We start from the raw sequence: 25,519 nt of genomic DNA on the forward strand, positions 1-25,519 counted from the left end.
ACAAATGCTCACTTCAAGAGAAAAACAGTCAGCTACAATCCATTTGGTAGTTTTGGGGAACACCATTTTGGATATATGAACAATATTTACATTAGGATATTCATCCAGAGTAGTTTAATATTTTTTGACAGATGGTTTGGAACAAATCTTTAATGCTGCTATTTTAAAGGTAAAATATATAATTTATTTGATTTTAGGTAGAAAATAACTTGCCACAAATCTTTCATTCAATAAATGTTTACATTAACCTTTAATATTTTGATGTTTAACTGGCCTTGATATTAAGATGCTACCTATTTAGCCACATCTATAGAAGTATACTGAGTTTCAGGTTATTTATTTTCAGTACAGTTCTTACTTTTAATATTTGCTACTTGCATTTTAAAAGACAAAAAAACAACAAAAAGATTTTGTGGCTCTCTTAGCTAGGTTTTTTTTTAAACTGCTGTGAAGAGACACCATGACCACAGCAACTCTTACAAAGAAAACATGTAATTGAGGTGATGGTTTATAGTTTCAGAGGTTCAGTCCAATATTATCATGATGGTGCTGACTATTTTGACCAGAAGGCAGCAGCAAGTTGACTGTCACAGTGAGTCAAGCTTGAGAAAAGATACCTCAAAGCCTGCCCCACAGTGAGGCACTTTCTTCAATAAGACCATGCCTATTCCGACAAGGTCACATCTCTCAATAGCGCCACTCCTTTGGGGGGCATTTTCTTTCAAACCACAACAATGGCACTTTATGGTTTGTTTGAACAACAACATTTCTGATGCCTCTTATACTTGTGGTCTAATGTGACAGCAAGGTCCCTTTTATTTTCTTATTCAGAGCTACTCCTAAAATACATTGATTCTCCAAGATCTCCACATGACTTCTTTTAAATGATCGGTCCAATTGGAAATATATTGCTAGATATAAGATTTATAATCTAGAGCAAATTTCTTTTTACTCATATCTTCCTTGAACTCCTCTGGCAACTTTTGTTTACTTTTTGTTTTGTGTTTTAGTTTTCTCCAAGCCTGTCTTTGCTATCTGTTTTATCTTGATTTTACCTGTAAGAAAATAATGGCAAGAAGAGGTAGAGAGCATTGCCAGTGTCACTGCTGCAGGCCTAGGTGGCAACAAACACATCATAATTTTGAAATTATATCTTTTAATGACATTTACTTTTAACACTTATAGGCTCTACTTTTGTTCTCCATGGCATTTCTGTCTTTGATGCCTTCTGAAAACTTAGTTTATTTGACCAATGCGATTCAGTGTTTACCTCGCCTTGATTAGACTGAGGAAGATTCCTGTCAGTATCAAAACCATATGCAGAATTATGGCGAGGTCGAAGTTCTGGCATATTTCTCTTTTCTCTGGCACATAAAAACAAAAACACAATTCAATTATGCATGACTGGTTATACAAATGTCTTAATAAATGTTTTTATAATACACAATGAATATTCACATTTTAAAACTGTACTCAAGAAAAAGAATTGATAAAACCTACAATCTATCAAATCTCATTCATGATTAACGTGCCTTACTTTATCTGATTTTATACAACATTTCATTGTAAAAACTTTCAAGCATAGAGCTGTAAAAAGGAATTTCAGCAAATATCCATATATCTCACACATTGATTCAACCACTACCATTTTATTGCATATATTAATATATACATATTTATATATCATTTTCCTATCCAACCATTAATCTACATTACTTATTATGCAATTGAAAGTAAATTTTAGAAAGCAGTATATTTATTACACAAAGAATTTCATTGTCTCATTAATGTTATATAAAGCCTGCTAGTTAGGTGTTTTAAATTCAATTTATGATAAGAAACTTAGGCTAAGGCAATTTAGGGAAACTCTCCTAGACTACCTACTTAGTGATTTGTGGGTAAGAGGTGTGAACCTTACTTAAGCTCAATAATCTTAACATTCTCCACTAAGCTAAATGATTTTATAGAGTAGATTCAGAATTATCTCATCAATTCCCAATCCAGATAATAAAAGAGCTATAAAAAGAAACTCAAAACTAAAATCACATTAAGTGAAAGAAAATAGAGTAGCTTAAGTATACAGAAAGCCCAGAAATGAGTTCAAACCCTATGAAGGCTACTACTATCTTGTTAGAATAAAGCATCAGGTTTATCTATCATTATCAATAATAATCATTAATTATTTCATTAAAATCTTAGACTAGTGAAGAAGTAAGACATATATTCTTCTTTGTGTAAGTGAAAAAACAGTGAATTTTGGTTTACTCAAAGTCACAGAGTCAATAGAAGAAAGAGAATTGGAATATATGTCCATTGATCAAGACCTTTGGAATAGAGGACTAAAGTTAAGTACTCAATGGTTAAAATCGCTGACTACTCTTCAAAAGGACCCAAATTCAGTTTCCTGCACTCACATTTGGCAGTTCATAACTGTCTATATCTTTAGCTTCATGGTATCAAGATGCCTTCTTCTAGTGTCTATGGGCATCTACTCTCACATTGCATAAACAGACACACATACACATAAATAAAGATGATAAATCTAACAGAACATAATGATGGAGGAGGGTTACGCTCATTTGTCTATCTGTTGCTTTCATTGGTTAATTAATAAAGAAACTGCTCGGCCTTTGATAGGACAGAAAATTAGGTAGGGGGAGTAGACAGAACAGAATGCTCGAAGAAGGGAAGTGAGGCAGATTCTATATCTCTCCTCTCCAAGATGGATGCAGGTTAAAATTCTTCCTGGTAAGCCACCACCTCGTGGTGCTACACTCATTACTAGAGATGGGTTAATCAAGATGTGAGAGTTAGCCAGTAAGAGGATAGAGCTAATGGGCCAAGCAGTGTTTAAAAGAATGCAGTTTCCATGTAATTATTTTGGGTAAAGCTAGCCGTGCCGGAGCGGGGCCGTGGGAAACAGCCTGCAGCTCCTCACAACAAATAAAGATGATAAATCTAACAGAACATTGGGATAGGAAAATTACAGAGACTATTTTTAAAGTGACCTACATAAATATTACTTATAGTGATTCTTTAGTGTCTTAAAGGGTTTAAAGATTATATCAATTGAAAATATAAAATTCTTCATATTAAGTTGAATTTGCAACACTAATGTTGATAAATATGTGAACACACTCACACATGCACCATATAGCACCTAAAAATATGAAATAATGGAGCAAAGATTCAAAATTTAAAATGATAAAATAATTGGTGAGTTTAATATTACTCTTTCAACAGACAAATACCTATGATAGTTCAAATCACTGATTTTGTTACAAATTGAAAACCAGTCCTTATCAATATGAGGCAAACAGTACCAGTTAGTTCTCATTAAAAAATAATATTTAAAGAATCCTTGTAATGCTTGGAAGATAACATTATCATGTCACAGAGGAATGAAAAAGTAAAGTAGATGGAATTTTAATTGATAGAAAATTGATAAGATTATACATTGACATTTCAACTTCATAGTTCTAGTTCAGAAGTTGAAAACTAGAAAGGATAGAGCTTGTTTTACGTAAAGAAATAAAGGTGATGCATAAAGGCATACCAGCTTTAACACTGTTTTAGTTAATCAGATTTCATTAGCACAGCGTGGAATTATGCCCAATAACCAGACTCTGGACCACAAACTTGGCCAAGTTATTTGATCTTTCTATGCCTTGGTAGTCTCATCAGTATTTTATAGGGTTGTTAATAGGACTAAAGTGAATTCATAGGCGTGCAACATTTGTAACTCATCTTGCCATGCATAATAAACAGACAATACCTGATTGCTGCTTTTAGTCTTATCCTCACCATCTGTGAAGTGAGTAGGTCTGACTATAAACATCGCTATTTTGTAGATGAGGAAATTAAAGCCCAAGGAGGTGAAATTAGTTAAATAAGACAGAGTCTCATCGAAGTCAAGGCTATTAGATTCATCTTTTGCTCTCTTGAATGTTGTTACTGGCATAAGGGAGTTGGATGGACTAGCACAGCAGTGTCTGATCATTTGTTCCCACATCACCAGGGAGGAATGCATGGGGCACACAAACACTGCCTTAGTGGAAAGAAACCCTGAAATCGGACACTTTGCCAATTGCATTTGGTTTTTATTTAGAGAAGGGCTTTTAAATTTTTCTCTACCAAAATCCTAAATTAAATATGTGTATTTGGCAGTGTTAATTTGACTTTGAACTGTAATATTGATAAATAGGAAAGAAAATATACACATTACATGCATGATAAATGGCATTCATTATATCTTGATTCATTTGCTGATCGCATGAGAAACTATCTACTTTTCTCTAAAGTATTTAGAAGTCTTTTACCTGTGATGATCTTCATTCTTCTTTGGCTTTCCTTTACAGTAGTGGATAATCTGGATCACCACACCAACAATTAAAGCCAGTGTTATTCCAGGCAATGTTGCTACTAAAATCAGGTCCAAAGTGTTCCAGAGTTGTTCACATTTCTCCCCCATGTACCAATAGTCTCCCCACTGGCCTCTGAAATTTTGACATCTAGGTAGAGATAAAATAAATATCTCACACAACAGGGGAATACAACGTACTTTATATTGGTGAATCAGACATTTCATTATAGCTCAACCATGAAATTTCTCCTTAAGTTCCTAGAAAAAAAAAACTGAAGTGCAAAAAAAAAAATTACGTCATTCCATTTCCCCATTAGCGCAAATGTTCTAAACCTAAAGGTTTGAACACATTAAGTGTAGTGTTTTAGGATTTTCTAACCAACAACTAATGAAGATGAGGGAGTTAGCACTTGAGAACAGGGAGATAAGAAAGCTGTCTTAAGAATGCTGTCAAAACTGTATACATTTAGCTCCCTGTTCCTACCTGTGCTCTGCTTTGGCTACTCTAGCTCTATTGCTTCTGTAAAAGAGTTCTACTCCATCTAAACTGCCAGTTCTTTAAGGGCAGGCTGTGTACGTCCCTCCCCACTTACTTATTTAATACAAGTTATCAGACTGATTTGCTGTACCACATTAAATGGAAGAAGAAACATGAGAAGAGACTAGACTGCCAGAAAAATAAGCCTGCCCCCATCTTTCCCAGGACTCCTAAGTTTCTCTTTCTATTTATTTATTTATTTTTAGAAAGAAGTGACTCATTTATGAACTACATGCATTTTTATGTCTTGGGATGCAGCCAAATAACATGAACATGGCCCTCTGGTGGATAGACTGAAAACTGGCACCACATACACCCACATAAATATGTCTACAGGTTTGTGAAGACTGGAGGTTGGGGTTTTTTATGCCTCCCTAAGAGTGACTAAAGAAGGAGTTTGCTGGGGTAGTGTCTTTAGGGATTTCTTCACTGTCTCCTAAAGTACTGGCATTAGATTACCCTATTATCCAATAAAGGTAATTAGTAACTAAGTTACTTGTGGCCTTTTGTGTTGTTCCAACACATTAAATATTACTGTATGGTTGACATGAAGGAACTTATTAGATGGTTATTATAATCTTTTATAGCACTGATGATCTATGATTTTTTAAGAAAATATATTAGCCAGTTTCAAATCAGTATTAATCTACCTATAGGATGTGGCATTTAATATTTAATATTAAACGTCACACATTTAAGGAGGTCAAAGAAGAGTTTCCGTATATCATATCCATCTGCATGTGTTTTTCCTAGAAAGACTTTGGTGAGAATATATTATTCTTTAACCTAGCAATGAATTACAAATGAATTATTTTATAATAATATTTCCTTTCTTCAAAACATATGGACTATGTCCTAAACATTATTTCTAATATTTGTGATATACAATTGAATAAAAAATGACCAGTATGCTCAATTAACTTACAATATAGCAGATAGAAGTAGAAAAATATAAGCAAAATTAGTAATTTTGAGAAGTGCTATGGGGTTAAGTAAAGTGGAATGGTAAGGGAAATTGATGCCAGTAATATATTCTTCAAGTATCACTGACATTTCTGGTAAAGCTTCTGGTGAATGAGATTTTAAAATGTGGATTATATTGAGTAGTTCTTGGTCAAAATATAGAATTATAATTAAATAAGAAATGTTGCTTTCACAGCATGATGAATGTATTTAATGATTTATATATTATCATCTTGAAAAGTACTAAGACAGTGGCTATTATTATGCTTTCATCAAAAAAGTGAGGTCATGCATATGATAATTAACGAGATTTAACCATGTCATACTGGATATATACTTGAAAATGTCATGTTTTATGTGATAAATACAGGGATTCATGTGTCAAGTAGATTAATTAATAAATGAATTTTTACAAAAAGATTTTACTCCATAATGACAATATGAAACAAAGAATTTTATATGCTACTCAAGACCACTGTGAGAATTAAGTACAAAGAAATATTTCAAATATTTAGTATAGTAACTGTTTCTGACTCTGTTCTAAAATAACATTTTATTTCTTATCTTCAACTTCATGTTGCTAAAGCTAATTTTAAGCCCTCATTTTACTTAATCTATCAGCAACATTTAATACAGCTGATCAATTTCCCTTCTTTCATCATTCTCCCTTCTTTCTGACTTCCAAAACATTATTTTACTTATGCATTTTCTAGTTTATTGTTTATCTCTAAATACCTTTCTTAGTTTCTTATCTTCATCCTACCTGTTGCAAGGAGGCCACTTGTTGGTTCCTGGCTGCTCAGCCCCGAAATAATCACACATAAACTGATTAATTAAATCACTGCTTGGTCCATTAGCTCTAGCTTCTAATTGGCTAACTCTTACATCTTAATTTAACCCATTTCTATTAATCTGTGTATCAACATGTGGCTGTGGCTTACCAGCTAAAGTTCTGTATGGCTCCAGTGGGGCTACATGGCTTCTCTCTGACTCTGCTTCCTTTCTCCTAGCATTCAGTTTACTTTTCCCCACCTACCTAAGTTTTGCCCTATCAACAGGCCAAGGCAGTTTATTTATTTATTCAACAATGGTATTCACAGAATACAGAGGGGAATCTCACATCACCCACCCACTTAAAGTGGGAGTGTTCTATGGATTACCATCAAGTTTTTATATTTGTATGCCTACCTTGGAGTACTTGTGGAATCTAGGAAACTGGGAAAAAGACCATGGGGAGGAAAAATAAATATCTGAAGAGAATGGAATAGTGGAACACTGGTTATGTGAAGTGTGAGATAAGGGTAATGGAAGTTTCGGTGCAGAAATGGATGGGAGAGTAGGGCAAAGGAGAGGGTTGTAGATGGGATAACTAACATTAAAATGTTTGAAGAGCCAGGCATGGTGGTACATGCCTTTAATTCAGCACTTGAGAGGCAGAGATAGGCTGCTGCTCTCCGTGAATTTACAGCTAAACTGGTCTATAGAGTTAGTTTTACACCAGCCAGCAATACATAGTGAGGCCCTGACTTAAAAAATAGAATGTTTGAAAAAGCTATAAATTCTATATTTATATGTACATACTTACACACAGAGACAATATTTATGTAAATGTTTAGTTGGAGTCACCCTAAATGGGATTATGCTCTTTCTAAAAGCCAAAGGTTGCCAAGCTAAAAGGCCAGTGCCAAGTGTGGAACACCTCCCCTCGGGTTGTTGGTCAAAGGTCACCCATAAATCCCTGAAAGCTATCACTATTACACTTTGCTGACAACCAGAACTTGGTGGTAAGGCTTTATTATTGAAGGAACTATATACTTTTGTCACACAACATAGAAAAATCAAGTTGATGCTGATTGGGAAGCTTCCTTGAATGGTTAGGTTTCATGGTATCAAAATGTACTATGTAAACTGCTGTGGGGGGATCATCACAAAAATAACGGGTGTGACAAGATATGCCAGTGTGTGTGCGATAGTGGCACAGATGTTATGGAGTAAATGCACCACTTTTAATTGTATTTAAGGTCTTCTCCACAGTTGAAGACACATACTAAATACTATAAATCTGTTTGGGGAGCTGAAGGCTCCATGTTGAATCTACTATTACCATTTTTGCTAAATCCATACAGTATCAATCTGCCCTCTAAATTACTATCTCTCAACCCACAAATTTGTGTGCCTCTCACTTACCAATTATACATCAGACAGTGGGTTATTATCTACAGTATACAAAAAACTAAAACCCAAACAATCAAGAAAACAAAATTTAAATTTGGGTACATAACTATACAAAGACTTCTCAAAAGATGAAACATAACTGACTCAAAAACACTTGAAGAAATATTCAGCATCCATAGCCATCAAGAAAATTCAAATTAAAACTACTTTGAGATTCCATCTTACCCCAGTCACAATGGCCAAGATCAATAACACTAATGAGAGTACATGCTGATAAGGATTCAAGAAGAGGGGAACATTTATTACTTCCTAGTAGAAGTGTACATTTGTGCAACCACTTTGCAAATTAGTGTGGTGGTTCCTCAAGAGGTTGGGCATCAATCTTCCTCAAGATTTACTCATGTACACATACTCAAAAGATTCTACAGCCTATTATAGAGATATTTGTGCATCCATGTTTATTACTACTCAAAATAGCCAGGAATTGAAAACAGCGTATTTGTCCATCAACAAATGAATAGATAGTGAAAATGTTGTACACTTACACAATGGAATATTATTCAGCTTTTAAGAAAAAAATAAGTCATGAAAGTTTTAGGTAAATAAAGGAAGCTAGAAAAAAAATCATCTAGGGTGCAGTAACCCAGACCCCCAAGACAAATATTTTTTGAAATGCTTCTTAGCAATTTGCATTTCCTTTGAGAACTCTGCTCACTTCTTTAGTCTATCTACTTTTAATTGGGTTTAGTTTCTTTTTGGTGTTTAAACTTTTTATTTTCATGTACATTCTAGACACTGATCTAGCAAATGTATTCAAGGCAAATTTTTGTTTTCTATTCAGTTGGCTAGCAATGGTCATTTCTTTGAGCCATTTATTTGACTGTGAATACAAACATGGCTGCAGATGAAGGAATAAGGAAATTGAAAAATTGAATTATAATTTGAAGGTGGCCCATGATTGTAGTCCCAGAACTCTGGAAGCAGAGATAGAAACATCACAAGCTCAAGGCTTTTCTGAGATATATAGCTAGATTCTCTTTCCCAAACAAATAAATAAGATCCCCCTCTCAGTTTCTTACATAACTAAAAAAGTGGTAAATGAAGAAGCTAAACATTTAAAATATAGAGGAAGGGAGGATATTATGCAAGAATTGAGCATTCAGTGGCAATTTGTGCTCAGGTCTTCACGGGCATGATAAAGTTATATTTATAGTTACAATGAAAAATAGCTGTTACAAAATGCCATTTTCCCTCTCTCTTTTTATCCTGATAGTCAGCCAGAGTACTTGTTGTGTGGGTGAAGCTGTTGGGGGCCTGGGAAAGATCAAAGTGGCTAAGACAAGGTTCAACTTACCATAAGACTTAATAGGAAAAGAAGAAAATAAGAATAGAATGAAGAAAAAAAGAAATAAAGGTCAGTTAAGATAACAAGAAAGCAGATGTGTTATGATTTACTTTCTGCTGATAGCCCAAAATGCAATGTTGGTACTTTTATGGAAGGAACTTAGGTCTAAAAAACAGTTCTAAATGTTTGCTCTTCTTCCCACGGAGGAAAAACAGCTTCCACATTCCAGCACTGATGGGTGCTCTGCCTGGATTTCTCTGACTTGACATGATTAAGAGTGGGGCCATGGTTGCTTCAAATTGATGGCTGTTTGGGACTAGAGGTTTTACATGATAGTGATGAAAGCGCTCCTGTCCTTGAGAACTAGGACGGATATTCTGTAAAGGAGGACATTCCAAACTCCAGTGGGAGAATTTAAACCCAAGAAGAAGATAGGCAGTTCTGACCAGGTGGTGGTGGCTCACACTTTTAATCCCAGCGCTCAGGAGGCAGAGGCAGGCGGATCTCTGTGAGTTCGAGGCCAGTCTGGTTGTCAACAAGAGCTAGTTTCAGGACAGGCCCCCAAAGTACAGAGAAACCGTATCTTGAAAAATGAAACAGCAAACAAACAAACAAACAAAAAAGATAGCCAGGATAGCCAGTTCTGGCGTTGAGAGCAAAAGCAATGCAGCCCCTGCTACCAGGTAGCATGAGCTTTCAGGTATTCACCTCAGATTGGAGATACATTAAAATAGAGTGTTCTGGGGTGTTATAAACTGCTCACCACATCTTCCATAGTCCTGTATTCCCAGTGAAAACTATTACTGCATCTTTGAGACTAATTCTTGACTATTGGGAATTAAGTATAGTATCTAACATTTCTTGAGTACTGGGAAAAATTCCTTCTTTTGACTTTTTTAGCACTCCTTTGAATCAAACTTTTAACACTGAGTTATTTTCATTTAGAAAGGAAGAATGCAGGTTCATAATTGATATTAAATATTATCATGTTCCATCATATATAAAAAGATACACACATTAAAGTATGTATGTAAGTATGCATATCCTAACTAATAAAGACTATACTCTGACAAAAAACATATAAGCTATTCTTTCAGAGATTATTTATATAGCTTTTTATTAATGCATTGTGAATGACTTTTCACTTACACAGAAAGTTATGGGTTGCCTACTTTAGGATTCAAGGTCTTGGGCAATTTACACAATTCCAATGAGAAGTGCATTCATCAGGTAAGACCAGCTAAATTTCAGACAACATGCAACATTACACATAGACCTTCCAATTCCCAGGATGCTATGAGTTTTACAGGGGAGCAGGGATTGTACTAGCCAGTGGGGTCATGACAGGGCAACCCACAGAGACAGTTGACCTAAGCTCGCTGAAGCTCATGGAGACTGGATCAACAGTCAGGGAGCCTGCATGGGATCAACCTAAACCCTCTGCCTGTGTGTGGCAGTCGTGTAACTTAGTCTCTTAGTAAGGGTTCTAACAGCTAAGCACCACCTCTCACTGGTGCTTAGCTGTTGTCTGGTAACCTGTTTCTCATGCTGAATTACCTAGACCAGCAGTCAAGGTGAGGAGCTCAGTCCTGCCTCAACTTGATGTGCCATGCTCTGTGCAAGCCCATGGGAGATCTGTCCTTTTCTGAAAGAAGATGGAGGAGGAGTGGATTGGGAGGGGGTAGCTGGGAACAGGGAGGGTACAGGAGGACAGGAAGGAGGGGAAACTGGTTGGTATGTAAAATAAATGAAAGAAACGTTATTTTAAAAATAAATGCATTTTATCCATAAAATAAATCTATAGTATATAGTAGCTTTCACTGTTCTCAGTCTTAAATATAGTGTTTAATTCCTGAAAATTATGTTTTCTTTCAAAGCATATCTAGAGACAGAAATATATTAATTTATCCTGTATCTTCATAAAATATAAATGTGTAACAAGCATTTTGTTATTTAACCTTGTGGTGATTTAATAAAAATTTATAATAGACTCAAAAAAGAAGCTAAAGTTAATTGGCCAAGTAGTGTTTTAAATAATACAGTTTCTATGTGATTATTTCTGGTCTAAACTGCCAGGTGGTCGGGAAACAAACAAGCGGCCACCTCCAACACCTCTTGGTAGCCCTAGTATCTATGGTCTGAAAAAATTAAGAAGGGTTGGCCCCTTAACCAGGAAGTGCTTGATGTACAGAAGGTTGACCAGTAGGAAATTAAGCAACTGGACTGACACTATAGCACAACTCACTATTGATGTTACCCATTTTAAGAGTAAAACAAGAAAGCAGAACAGCTAATGGCCATAGTCGTATGGCCAAGGTAGTATGTATGGTAGTATCACAAGGGCCTGGGTTTAGAGCACTGGTTATTGTAATAGCAGTTGGACACTGGACGGAAGTGTCACACTTTGGATGGCACAATGATATATGAAACAGTGTAACCACACTTCCAGGTTCAGAGGTCTTTAAAATGTAAGTATGGCATATTGGTACCTGTGGCACATCAACAATGCCCTGGGCATTCATTCCATATATTGTGCCAGGGCACTTTTATATACTATATATAAATAACAGAAAACATGCTTATTAACCCAAAACATGTGGAGCTGGAGCTATGGCTCAGTAGTTAAAAGCACTTGCTTTTCTTGAAGAAGACTGGGGTTCTAATAAGGGGAAGGGATAGAAAGATGGCTGCTTTTCCAGAGGACTCAGATTCAATTTCCAGCACCTACATGTCAGCTCACAACTGTCTATAACTCCAGTTCCAGGGATTCTGTTGCCTCACACAAACATGTATGCAGGAAAAACATTAACGCAAATAAAAATAAATAAATCCTCTACAATAAAGGATAAATAAATAAAACCTCCTCCCCTTACATCCTCCCTTCTCCCCCTACCCCCATAGTCCCTATTTTCTCAGATCTTGTCTATTTCCCATTCCCAGGGAGATCTATATATGTTTTTCTTATGGTTCTCCTTGCTAATTAGCTTCTTTGGGGTCATGGAATGTAGGCTCATTATCCTTTGCTTTACAGCTTATATTCACTTATGAGTGAGTACATACGATGCTCATCTTTCTGGGTCTGGGTTACCTCATTCAATATGTTTTAATCTAGATCCATCCATTTGCCTTCAAATTTCAAGATGTACTTACTTTTTACCACTGTGTAGTATTCCATTGTGTAAATGTACCACATTTTCTTTATCCATTCTTTGTTTGAAGGGCATCAAGGTTGCTATCAGATTCTGGCTATTATGAAAAATGCTACTATGAACATAGTTGAACACATGTCCTTGTGGTATGATTGAGCATCCTTTGGGTATATACCCAAAAGTGGTATTGCTGGGTCTTGAGGTAGATTGTTTCCTTATTTTTTGAGAAATCATCATACTGATTTCCAAAGCAGCTGTACAGGCTTGCATTACCACCAGCAATGTAGGAGTGGTTTTTTTTCCCCACATCCTCTCCAGCATAAGCTGTCATCAGTTTTTTTGATCTTGGCCATTCTGACAGGAGTAAGATAGACTCTCAGTTGTTTTGATTTGTACTTCTCTGATGTCTAAAAATGTTGAGCATTTCATTAAGTATCTTTCAGCTATTTGAGATTTGTCTGTTGAGAGTTGTCCGTTTAGATCTGTAACCCTCTTTTATTGGATTATTTGTTCTTTTCATGACCAATTTCTTGAGTTCTTTGTATATTTTGGAGATCAATCAATCCTCTGTCCCTTGTGGGGTTAGTGAAGATATTTTCCCATTCTGTAGGCTGCCGTTTTGTCTTGTTGACCATGTCCTTTGCTTTACAGAAGCTTCTCAGTTTCAGGAGGTCCCATTTATTAATTGTTTCTCTCAGTGTCTGCTCTACTAGGGTTATATTTCAGAAGTGGTCTCTTGTATCAATGTGTTCAAGTGTACTTCCCACTTTCACTTCTATGGGGTTTAGTGTGGTTGGTTTAATGTTGTGTTCTTTGACCCATTTGGACTTGAGTTTTGTGGATGGTGATATATATGGATCTATTTTTCATTCTTCAACATGTTGACATCCAGTTATGCCAGCACCAATTGTTGAATATGCTTTCTTTTATCCATTTTATTTTTTTTTGCTTCTTTGTCAAAAAATAAGGCATTCATAGGTGTATGAATTGTTATCCAGGTCTTTGATTCAGTTCCTTTGTTCCTTCTGTCTGTTTTTTTATGCCAATACCAGGCTGTTTTCAATACTGTAGGTCTGGAGTAGAATTTGAAGTCAGGGATTGTGATGCCTCCAGAAATTCCCTTATTGTTCAAAATTGTTTTGGCTATCCTGCTTTTTTTGTCGTTGTTTTTCCATATGAAGTTGAGTATTGTTCTCTCAAGGTTTGGGAAGAATTTTCCTGAAATTTTGATGGGCATTTCAATGAGTCTGTAGATTGCTTTTGGTAAGAGTACCATGTTTACTATGTTAATTCTTCCTACCCAAGAGCAAGGGAGATCTTTCCACTTTCTGATGTCTTCATTTTTTTTCTTTAACAATTTAAAGTTCTTTCATACAGTTCTTTTACTTGTTTGGATAGAGTTACCCAAAGATATTGGATACTATTTATGGCTATTGTAAAGGATGATGTTCCTCTGATTTCTTTCTTGGCTGATTTATCATCCATGTACAGGAGGGCTACTGAGTTTTTTGAGTTAATCTTGTTTCCTGCTACATTACTGAAGGTGTTTGTGAGTTGTAGGAGTTCCCTGATAGAACTTTTTGGGGTCACTTATGAATACTACCATATCAGCAGATAGTGAGAGTTTGACTTCTTTTCCAATTTGTATCTGCTTGATCTCTTTCTGTTGTCTTATTGCTCTAGCTAGAAATTCAAGTACTATATTGATTAGATATGGAGTGAGTGAACAACCTTCTCTTGTTCCTGATTTCTGTGAAATTGCTGTGAGTTTCTCTGTATTTAGTTTGATGTTGGCTGTTGTCTTGCTGTATATTGCCTTTATTATGTTTAGATATATTCCTTGTATTCCTGATCTCTACAAGACTTTTTATCATGAAGGGTTGTTGAATTTTGTTGAAGGCTTTCTAAGCATCTAATGAGATGATCATGTTTTTTTCTTGCATTTTGTTGATATGGTGGATTACATTGACAGATATTCATATGTTGAACCATCTATGCATCTCTGGGATGATGCCTACTTAGTCATGGTGGATGATTTTTCTGATGTGTTTTTACATTTGATTTGCCAGTATTTTATTGAGTATTTTTGCATTAGTATTCATGAGAGATATTGCTCCATAATTCTTTATGTTAGTAGTGTTTTTGTGTGGTTTGGCTCTCAAGGTGACTCTAGCCTCATAAAAAGAGTTTGGCAATGTTTCTTCTGTTTCTCTTGTGTGAAACAATTTATTTGAGGATTATTGGTGTTAATTCTTTTTTAACCATCTTGTAGAATTCTGCACTGAAACCATCTGGTCCTGTTTTCATTTCTTCTTCTTCTTCTTCTTCTTCTTCTTCTTCTTCTTCTTCTTCTTCTTCTTCTTCTTCTTCTTCTTCTTCTTCTTCTTCCTTAGCAGTTATAATTCTATTTAATTTGCTTATCTGGTCTTGATTTTATTTTGGTAAGTGATACCTATCCAGAAAATTTTCCGTTTCCTTTATATTTTCCAATTCTGTGGAATGCAGGTTTTTGAAATGTGACCTAATGATTCTTTGGATTTCCTCCATGCCTGTTGTTATGTCCCCCTTTTCATTTCTGATTTTGCTAATTTGAATGTTCTCTCTGCCTTTTGGTTAGTTTGGATAAAGGTTTGTCTATTTTGTTAATTTTCTTGAAGAACCAACTCTTTGTCTCATTGATTCTTTGTACTATTTTCTTTATTTCTATTTTGTTGATTTCAGCTCTCAATTTGATTATTTCCTATCATCTAGTCATCCTGGGAGACTTTGTTTCTTTTCATTCTAGAGCTTTCACGTGTTCTGTATTCTGTTAACTTGCTAGTGTGGGATTTTTTTCAAGCTTTTTTATGTAGGCATTTAGCACTATGAAATTTTCTCTTAACACTGCTTTTATTGTGTCCCATAAGTTTCAGTATGTTGTGTGGTCATTTTTGTTGAATTTTAGGAAGTCTTTAATTTTTTTATTTCTTTCTTGACCCATTGATGATTCAGGTGGGAATTGTTCAATTTCCATGTATTTGTGGGCTTTCTGAAATTACTGTTACTATTGAATTCTAACTTTAAGCCATGATGATCTGATAAGATACATAGTCATTCCTTTTTTTGGTATCTGTTGAGGTTTACTTTGTTATTGAATATGTGGTTATTTTTGAGAAGGTTTCATGAAGTGCTGAGGAGAAGGTATTTTTTTTTTATATTTGGATGAAATGTTCTATGGATGTCTGTTAAATCCATTTGATTAATAATATCTGTTATTTCCCTTATTACTCTGTTAATTTTCTGCCTGACAGACCTGTCCAGTGGTGAGAGTGGGGTGTTGAAGTCTCCCACTATCAATGTGTGGGGTTTACTGTATGATTCAAGTTTTAGAAGTGTTTTTGACATATGAGAGTGGCCTTGTATTTGGGGCATTGGTGTTCAGTATTGATATTTTCTCTTGATGGATTTTTTTCCAGTGACAAATATAAAATGTCCTTCTTTGTCTCTTTTGATTTTAGTGTGAAGCCTATTTTGTTATATATTAGGATAGCTACACCAGCTTGTTGTTTAGGTCCATTTAATTGGAAAATTGTTTTCCAACCCTTTACACTGAGGTGATGTCTGTTGTTGAGGTTGACGTGTGTTTCTTGTATGCAACAGGATGGATTGTATTTTCGCATCCAATCTGTTAGCCTGTATCTTTTTATAGGTGAGTTGAGTCCATTTATATTAAGGGATATTAATGATCAGTGATTGTTAGTCCCTGTTATTTTAGTTCTTCTTTTTGGTGATGTTATTGTGAGTTCATTTCTCATTTTTGCTAGTTATTGTGAGTTCATTTCTCATTTTTGCTATTTGCTGCTGTGAGATCATCTATTATCTGTGTTTTTTGAGGGTATAGCTGACTTCCTTGGGTTAGAGGTTTCCCTGTAGTACTTTGTGTAGGATTGGATTTGTGATTTAAACCTTTTTCTGTCATAGAATATCTTGTTTTCTTCATCTATGGTGGTTGAAAGTTTTGGTGGGCTGGCATTCGAGGTCTCTTAATGTCTCCATAATGTTTTACCAGTACCTTCTGGCTTTCATCGTTTCCATTGAGGAGTCAGGTGTAATTCTGGTAGGTCTGCCTTTTTATGTTACTTGTCCTTTTTCCTTTGCAGCTCTAATTCTTTCTTTATTCTATGTGTTTAGTGTTTTGATTATTATGTGGCAAAGGGACTTTTTTTGATCCAGTCTATTTTGTATTCTGTAAGTTTCTTGTGCTTTCATAGGTACATCCTTATTTGGGTTGGGAAAGTTTTCTTTTATGATTTTGTTGAATATAATTTCTGTGCCTTTGAGTTCTTCTCTTCTTCTATCCCTATTATTCTTAGGTTTGGTCTATTCGTGGTGTCCCAAATTTTCTGAATATTTTGTGTTAAGCTTTTGTTAGACTTAACTTATTTTGACCAATGGATCTAATTCCTCTATTGTATCTTCAATACCTGAGATTCTCTCTTCCATCTCTTGTATTCTACTGTTTATGCTTGCTTTTGTGATTCCTGATCACTACCCCTATTTTCCGTTTTCAGAATTACCTTGGTTTGTGTTTTCTCTATTGTCTCCATTTCAGTTTTTAAATTTTAAATTGTTCTTTCTCCTGTTTGATTTGATTGCTTTTTCTTGGTTTTCTTTAATAGATTTTTTTCCTCCAATTTTTTGTTTTTCTTTTCCTCTACTTTGATAGAATATTTCATTTCTTCTTTAAGGTCCTCACACTTTTTTCTAAAGTCATTTTTTAGGTAGTTTTCTTCTGTTTCATCTGGGTTGTGGTGATCAAGTCTTGCTCTTGTAGAGCCACTAGTTTTTGGTGGGTGCTGTGTTTTTCCTTGGGTTGTTGAGTGTGTTCTTACCTTGTTGTCTGCCCATTTTACCTCCAATTGGTGTAGTTAAGACTGTGCCTCTGGTGATCTATCCTCCATATGCTAGTGAATCCAAGATTTAGAAGTTCGTTCCTCATGATGGAGTCGGGGCCACAATTGTAGTCATGCTCTAGGTCACTCATTGCTCCCAGATATCACTTGGTGCTCCCACAGATGTTGGTCAGGCCTGCCTTAGTTTGAAAATGGCAATTCTGCCACCAGGAATCATCAGAATGAGACTCATTTTAAAATATTTTTTAAAATTATAAAATTGCTTATACATGTTTAATGTATTACATTCACTTCTCACTCCTTGGGTATAACATTATAATATGTTATTTATTATCACTTTAATTTAAAAAAATATTTGAAAGGTAATAATAACAAGGCATAAGAGACCAGAAATATAAAATGGTGGGGGAAGGAGTTGGAAGAAGAGAGAGAGGGAAAGGATACCATTATATTGTGATTATTTTTTTAAAAAAGGTTATTATTTCCTCTCCCCCCTTGCTCCTAACACCTTCAGGTAGTGATGGCCAATCTTTTACCCAGACACTTTTACCAGATGCAACACTTGTCATAATGGGCCCAACAGGGAAGCACAGTGAAACTGACCCTGTTGACCAGGACATAGGTTAGATGATCTGGGAATGTGAGCACAGGAGACCTGGCCCCACCCCTCATCTGCCATATGGTGGCATGGGTCCGGGAGAGATGTTTTCCCCCACCCATTAATGCCTGAGGTATGGTCAGAAGTGTATGAGAGCTACTCCTGCCCACCACCAGCTACAACACTTGAGAGAGCAGATCCTGCACCTTCCCTGGGTACCACAATAGAGTCAATCCTGTTGGTAGAGATGTGGGTGAACCAGCTCGATACTTGTGAGCATGAGATGTGGAAGCCCAAAAATGTGAGCCTATTTCCATTCTGACAGATGGTCAGAATATGTAGGTATATTTCTGCTCCTTCTTTTATAATATGAGGTTAGCTGGGGAGTGGCTGCCTTCAGGATACTTGGTCTAGGGTAGTTTCACAACAGAATGCTAATGACTTGATGCCTCAAAGTGTTAAAGCAAATAACTGTTTGAATTGTCCTTTGTATCATGTTAAAGAAGTCTTTTGTTGCCTTCTTCCTCTTTTTGGGGTATAAAAGTATATGGAAAATTAAAAGTGGACAATTTCAGAATTCACTGGAATGCCCTCTCTGTATTATTCTATGGTTTCTCTTTTACTATTTTTCATGCGCCTTTGTATTCTTTATTAACATTTCTACATCTCTATGCCTCTACCCTGGCAAGATGTATTTTTGTTGAGGTTTTCCCCCCACAATGGGAGAGCTGTCCCTATTACTCATCTGTCATTTAGTGGCATGGGCAGAGGAGAGATATCCTCATACCTATCAATCCCTGAAGCGGGTGAGAGAACTGGCATTGAGGTCATAAGAGCAGGAGAGCTGATCCTGCTCCCTCAACAGTTGTAACACTCTGGAGAGTGGCTCCTATTCCACACCTGGGCAACATAGTAGAGCCAACCCTGAAGGTGTAGGTGTGGGAGATCTGACCCTAGGGACATGAAAGGATGAGAACTGGTCCAACCCCATGCTTATTATTGCTAGGTGTGAACTCGCCAGGACAATGCAGTAGAGCTCACACTGGTGGTGAGGACAAGGGAGAACTGGCATGCTGACCAACCATGTAACTACCCAGGCCCAAAACCAGGGTTATGTGTTGGACCATTGCAACATCTACCCCATCTGTGATCTGCTGGAGCATATGAAAGGACCAGGCCTGCAGCCCTTAACCTTCAGGATTTCCACAACACAAGGAAACAACAGGATAACCAAAAGGAATTCCAGTGAAGGCCCAGTATCAATAGTGTAGCAGAAAACAGAGACCTCAAATCAGACCAGAGTGCAATAAGCACTTGCAAATAAAGATTATCAGGAGCCATTTCAGGCTTCTCCTTTCTCACAGGGCCCTGAAGTAAAAACCTTGAAACATAAAACTTAATGTTAACCAAAATATTACGTGCTAACCTTGGAGACTCAAGCTCTGGAAAGCACCACAGAGTGTCTTCATTGCTTGCTGCTTATCACTAACAGCAAGTGTTCTAGCCACTGACCTTGCAACTGCCCCACTTAGCAGCCCGAGCTGCCAAATCCCTTCCCCCTTCTCCCTTTCCTCATCCCCAGTTCCCCCTGCCCTAGTTCCTCACTGAGGAGTATTTAAGACAAAAACTTGCTTCAATAAACAGAGACTTTGACAAGAGAATTTTGCTTGGTCTCCGTTTCTCTCTCTCTCACCATGTTCTTTCAGGTAGTGTCCCTTCAGACCCTGGAATAACTGGACCTGCTGGGTGGGTACAAAAGATAGATGGATAAAAGGGCTTACTGTGAAATTCAATGTCTCACACCACAGCTTCCATGATGAGACTGTTCTTTTCTTCTCTTTCTTCCTTCTCTTAAATTTTATTTTATTTCATTTTATTTTATTTTGGGGACTGGGGGAGGTTCAAGATCAAAGGGTGGATACAGGGTAGGTATGAAGGACAGGGAAATGAATGAGATGGAGACACATTGATGGAGGAAGGTCATTGGTTAAAAAAATAAAGAAACCGCTTGGCTGGCCCTCATAGGTTAAAACATAGGTGGGTGGAGTAAACAGAACAGAATGCTGGGAGGAAGAGGAAGTGAGCTCAGACTCGACAGCTCTCCTCTCTGGAGCAAACGCCTCAGAGAGACGCCATGCTCCGCTCCTGGTCAGACACATGCGATGAAGCTTTGACCCAGGATGGACGTAGGCTAGAATCTTCCCGGTAAGCGCACCTTGGGGTGCTACACACCTGATTGGAAATGGGCTAGTCCAGGTGCAGGAGTTAGCCAAGAGGAGGCTAGGTAGAAATGGGCCAAGCAGTGTTTAAAAGAATACAGTGTCCGTGTAATTATTTCGGGGCATAAGCTAGCCAGGCGGCCGGGGTGCTGGGGACGCAGCCCCGCCACTCCTATTACTACAGGAATTTAAACATTAACCCAGCCAAAAACTTCGACCTACAATCTGTCCTGCCTGCAAAATATGCTATGGCAATTTTGGCACAAAACTTGTGGGTCTAGACAATCAATATATGATTGGACTTAAGGCCTAATCCATGAGAAGGAAACCACACATGATACTGCTTAGGTAACCAGGAACCAGAGATTTTATATTCCAGAGACCTAGCATAAAACCAAATACTACTAGTCTAAAAAAGTTTCAATACAATGACTCCTAGTGATATTCCGCTATACTCATAAACCGTGCCTTATCTGCTCATTATCAGAGAGGCTTACTTTTGCAGCAGGAACAAATACAAAAAAAATCACAGCCAGATACTACACAGAGAGATCTTGGAACAAGCACCTCTAAATGAGATAACTCCATCAAATCACTCTCCTTTCAGCTCAGGGAATCCCAGGAAAGAGAAAATGGAAAGAGCCAGGGGTGATGGAGGATACCAGGAAAACAAGGCTCTCTGTAACAACTAAGCAAGGCTCACCTGAAGTTATATAGACCGAAGCAGCAACACAGGGCCTTCATGGGTCTGTACCAAGTCCTATGCATACATGCTATTACTTTTAGCTTAATATTTTTATGGGACTCCTGTGAGAATGGCGAGCTGATCTCTGACTCTTGCACTTGCCCTTGGGACTCTTCTCCTCCTATTGGGTTGCCATGTCCACCTTTGATATGATAGATTTTACTTAATCTTATTAAATTTGATTTTGTCGTATTTTGTTTTCTCTGAAGCCCTTTCTTTTCTAATAAGAGACAGAAAAGGGGTGGATCAAGAAGAGATGGGCAGTGGGGAGTAACGAGGAGGAGTAGAGGGAGGTAAACCTTAATCAGAATATATTGTATGAGAAAAGGGTCTATGTTCAATAAAAAGGGGGGAAAGTAAAACTTTTGGTTTTGTTGTTTCTGTTTTTGAGATATGACTTTTGCTATTTTGTAGCAAGAACACCCTGGAATGCATGTGACTAAGCAATTCCCACTGCCTCTGCCTCCAGAATAGCTGAGAATACATGCACATGCAACCAGGGACAAATTCAGTACCTTACTGTTTAAAATCATTTTTCATTGTCTTCAGTGATTCCAGTATTTTACTAGATAAACACTCCCATTCAATGATTGATTCATTTAATAAACCCTTATAAAGAGGAGATAAAATAGTACACACACGAAAATGCAAGTACAGTCATTTGGGATGTCTAGAACATTTCTGCACTTTTCTAAATGCAAAATTTTTCAAAAATCACTTTCATTATTGAGTCCTCCCTGGGTATCCTCTGTATCAGTCAATGAGGCAAGCCTTCTTATTCATGTACTATCTTTTCTTCCAATCACTCTCATTTTTATGATTAGAAAAATAGAAAATCTGTTTGAATTTATTTTAAAATAAAACTTATGACTCAATATACTTTTATGCTTTCAAAACTGGAAAAAAGAAAGACTGTCATGTTATAGAATATCTATATCATATGCTGATTAGGAAACAAAAGACCTTTATTCATTACTAAATAAAATGATACACACCTAATTTTTCTTTTTAGAGTTATAAAATAGTTTACTAAGAATATATGTGTATATATTCTTATATTATATATAATATATAATCTAGCTGCAAAAGACTATATGCAGAAAACAAATCTGAATGGTATTAATCTCATAAAGTCAAAGGAAAGCATCTAGGAAGAAGACCACAACCATTGTCCCATATGCATAGGATTACATTATTATATTCAAGTATTACATGATTGCATATACCAAACAAATAAAAACAGACAAAATTACTTACAATCTGCTCTGTTTCCTTTTCCTACAGCATAAATACTACTTACTTGCAGAAAGGCTTTTCATCTTTGCATGCACAGGCAATGTCATTGGGGCAGAAATTTGTTGTGTTTCCTAGACAATTACCAAAGTCTGTCACAGATGTACAGTTGGCTGTAAACAGGAAAATTTGAAAACCATCTCAACAATAGAAAAACATGTTTCAAATGTACATACTACACATGTGCCAAGTTGTAGTAATAGAAGCGGCGGGGCTGCGTCACCAGCACCCCGGCTGCCCACATGGCTAGCTTATTCCCCGAAATAACTACAAACAAACTGTATTCATTTAAACACTGCTTAGCTCTTTAGTTCTAGCTCTTACTGGCTAATTCTGATATCCGGATCAACCCATCTCTAATAATCTGTGAGCACCGGTCTTACTGGGAAGATTCTAGCCTACGTCCATCCTGGGTCGGAGCTTCATCACATGTGTCTGCCCGGGAGCTGGGCATGGCATCTTTTCTGAGGCGTCTGCTCCCAAGAGGAGAGCTGTCAAGTCTGAGCTCACTTCTTCTTCCTCCCAGCATTCTGTTCTGTTTACTCCACCTACCTATGTTCTAACCAATAAAATGGGCCAAGGCAGTTCCTTTATTAGCCAATGACCTTCCTCCATCACCAAGTTCTGAATGTTAAGATAATTGTTCGTGTGGGAGGGAGCAAGAGAAAACAGACATAGGAGGAAAAATGATGAAATTATATTTTCATGAAAAGTAAAAAGAATTTAAAAATTAAAATAGGTTCATGTTACTTTAAGATTTCCAAACATTATATTGATAAAGATTAGGCCTCAAAATTCAAGATGAATATCCAAATATCTTTTCTTTATACTATTTTATACTGGTTATTTTGAAAATATGACTTTATAAAGTCAATCCATAACATTATGGGAAAAAGGTTATCTAATGCTCTTTCATACTACATTTGAGTATACTTTTCTATAAAAGAAACAAAAATATCCTATCCAAAGTCTGAGGCAGCGTACAACTGGTATGCTTAACCTCAATTTATTCCTATTATCCTGGAAAAATAACTGCATTCTCTTTTCTTCAAAAAGACACTGGTAGATTAAAGAAGCTATTGGGTGTCTCTCTCACTATTTTTCCTGTTCTTAGGACTCTTTTCCTCCTGTTGGTTTGCCTTGTCCTGCCTTGGTGTGAGGACTTTTGCCTTGTCTCATTGTATCTTGTTTTGTTGTGTTTGGCTGTTGTTTCTTGGAAGCCTGCTCTTTTCTGAAGGGAAACAGAGGAGGAGAGGATGGAGCTAGAGGGGAGGTAGGGGAATGGGAGGAATGGACAGAGGGGACACTGTGGTAAGGATGTGTTGTATGAAAGAAGAATCTATTTCCAGTAATATTATTTTTAAAAAGCATCCGACTAGTAAACCTCTGAGAGTAGCAAGCATTTCAGCCCCAACACATAATGATTTTTCAAGGCCTCCCTAGAGACGTATTCTGTCAAAAATATGGCTGTAGTAATGCATTCCCAATGATAACTGAGAAAAACGCTAGAATGTCCGAAAACAAGTGAAGAAGACTTGCTAAAAATCATAGGACCCATAAAGCATAAAAATATTTAATTTTTTGTTATTTTCTTTTTCTTTTTCATTTATTTTACACCCCAACCACAGTTTCCCCTCCCTCCTCTCCTCTCCTTTCCCTCACCTCCCTTTTACCTTCTCCCCTTCCCCCCATCCACTCCTCTTCAGTCAACATTCAGAAAGGTTAAGGCCTCCCAGGAGTCAACACAGTGGGGGACACCAAGTTAAGGCAGGATCCTCAGTTACTGGATGTAGATTTTATGATGAGAATTAGGGTAATTGCCAATCTGATTACAAGGGAAGGCCAGCTCAGGCACCCTCTCCACTGTTGCTAGGTGTCTTAGCTGGGGCCATCCTTGAAGCACAAAAATCTTAACCCCCCCCCACCAAATGGCAAATTATTTTCATCCTCAACCAGCACAGACACAAAAACAAACTGTTTATAGAGTGATATTTCATAATTGTCTGAATCATAGTATTTGTTTGGTATAGGAGATGGTAGATAATAAAGATTAGATCTGTAGCACCCAGAAGGAAACTAAACTTTTACTGATTTTACTATTTAAATATATTACTCAAAGGAACAAAAGAGAAACACCACAACACATAATGGAATTTGTAAGAAAAAAACAAAAATACAGTACAGTACTTTAAAAGTTTGATTCTAGTTTTTAAAATATGAAAGCAACTTCATCTGACCAAAATGTTCCCTCTAATTGCACATTAGAGAAATCCCCACCACAATTGCTAGGCCAAATATTGCTGCTTAGGGGAAATTTAAGCTACATCTGTTTTTATCAGGCAATGTTTAGAAAAAGAAATATAGTTCTTGGGTTGACAACAATTTTAGGTTTTATTTTATAGACACATATGATTATATCATCTACTTCTTCAACCACAATTTTATGACAACCCATGTGAATTGATTATAACAAATAAATTATAACTTAATACATTTCAATTTGAATGTTTTCTGAAAAACAGGTTACAAGTATCACCCATTCAGAGAAACAAATTGGTTAAGTAGCCTAAATCAACTTCCAGCATCCACTCAAGTAAAATTTTTACTTATTTTACCATAGAATTTTTCACATTTTATGTTTACCTAAAGGATCAGAAATGAACACATTGGCTTCAGAAGAAAAAATTCTTTCAGAAAGTAAACACCTCTAATAAAGGAGATATGTCCAGAAATTGAAAATTTTTAATAGCAGAACTTTGGTTAGAATGCCGGTTAATTCCTTAGACTTGGACACTGAAACCTAATTAATTCATTATGTTATCAATCTATAGAAATAAAACAAGTGAAAATTTCTTACGTTGAGTGCAGTGTACCATCAAAAAACAGCAGATGAACAGCATTCGAGTCAGTATAATTGTGCAATCTGCCATTGTGGGAGAAAAGCAGAACCCTTAGCAGTCTTAGCAACTGAACTTAGGTCTCCTGCAATTATGTTTTCCAGCTGATAAACAGAGAGTGTGGGTGCCTTATATAGGAGACACCTGAAGATGGATTTTGAACTTTTTCCTTCTTGCCTGGGTAAATTGCTAATTAACTTAGTATTGTAGACTTATTTGTTCCTTGTACCTGTTTGTTCCTGCTTCTAAAAATAGAAGTGATTTTTCTATGAATTGCACGCTGCTTGTGTTTATCCTCAAATCTATGTTATTTCTTAAAGCTATATGTATATCTTCATAGTA

At 36.5% G+C, this 25,519-nt stretch overlaps 1 protein-coding gene across 2 annotated transcripts in view; it reads right to left on the bottom strand.

Moving 5' to 3' along the window:
- LOC142841681 (uncharacterized) overlaps window positions 1-25,210 on the bottom strand; it is a 57,127-nt gene extending 31,917 nt beyond the window's left edge. The window contains exons 1-4 of one of the 2 annotated variants that reach the window (XM_075958577.1): window positions 25,138-25,210; window positions 22,288-22,393; window positions 4,320-4,511; window positions 1,271-1,364 (exon numbers count right to left, since the gene is read on the bottom strand). In XM_075958577.1, coding sequence (XP_075814692.1) covers window positions 1,271-1,364; window positions 4,320-4,511; window positions 22,288-22,393; window positions 25,138-25,210 — 465 coding nt within the window. Of the gene's footprint in view, window positions 1-1,242; window positions 1,365-4,319; window positions 4,512-22,287; window positions 22,394-25,137 lie in introns of both variants that reach the window. The other variant, XM_075958576.1, reaches the window with a different exon arrangement.
- Between the last annotated feature and the right edge of the window lie 309 nt (window positions 25,211-25,519).

Source organism: Microtus pennsylvanicus, chromosome X (assembly GCF_037038515.1).
Source record: "Microtus pennsylvanicus isolate mMicPen1 chromosome X, mMicPen1.hap1, whole genome shotgun sequence".
Lineage (NCBI taxonomy): Eukaryota > Metazoa > Chordata > Mammalia > Rodentia > Cricetidae > Microtus > Microtus pennsylvanicus.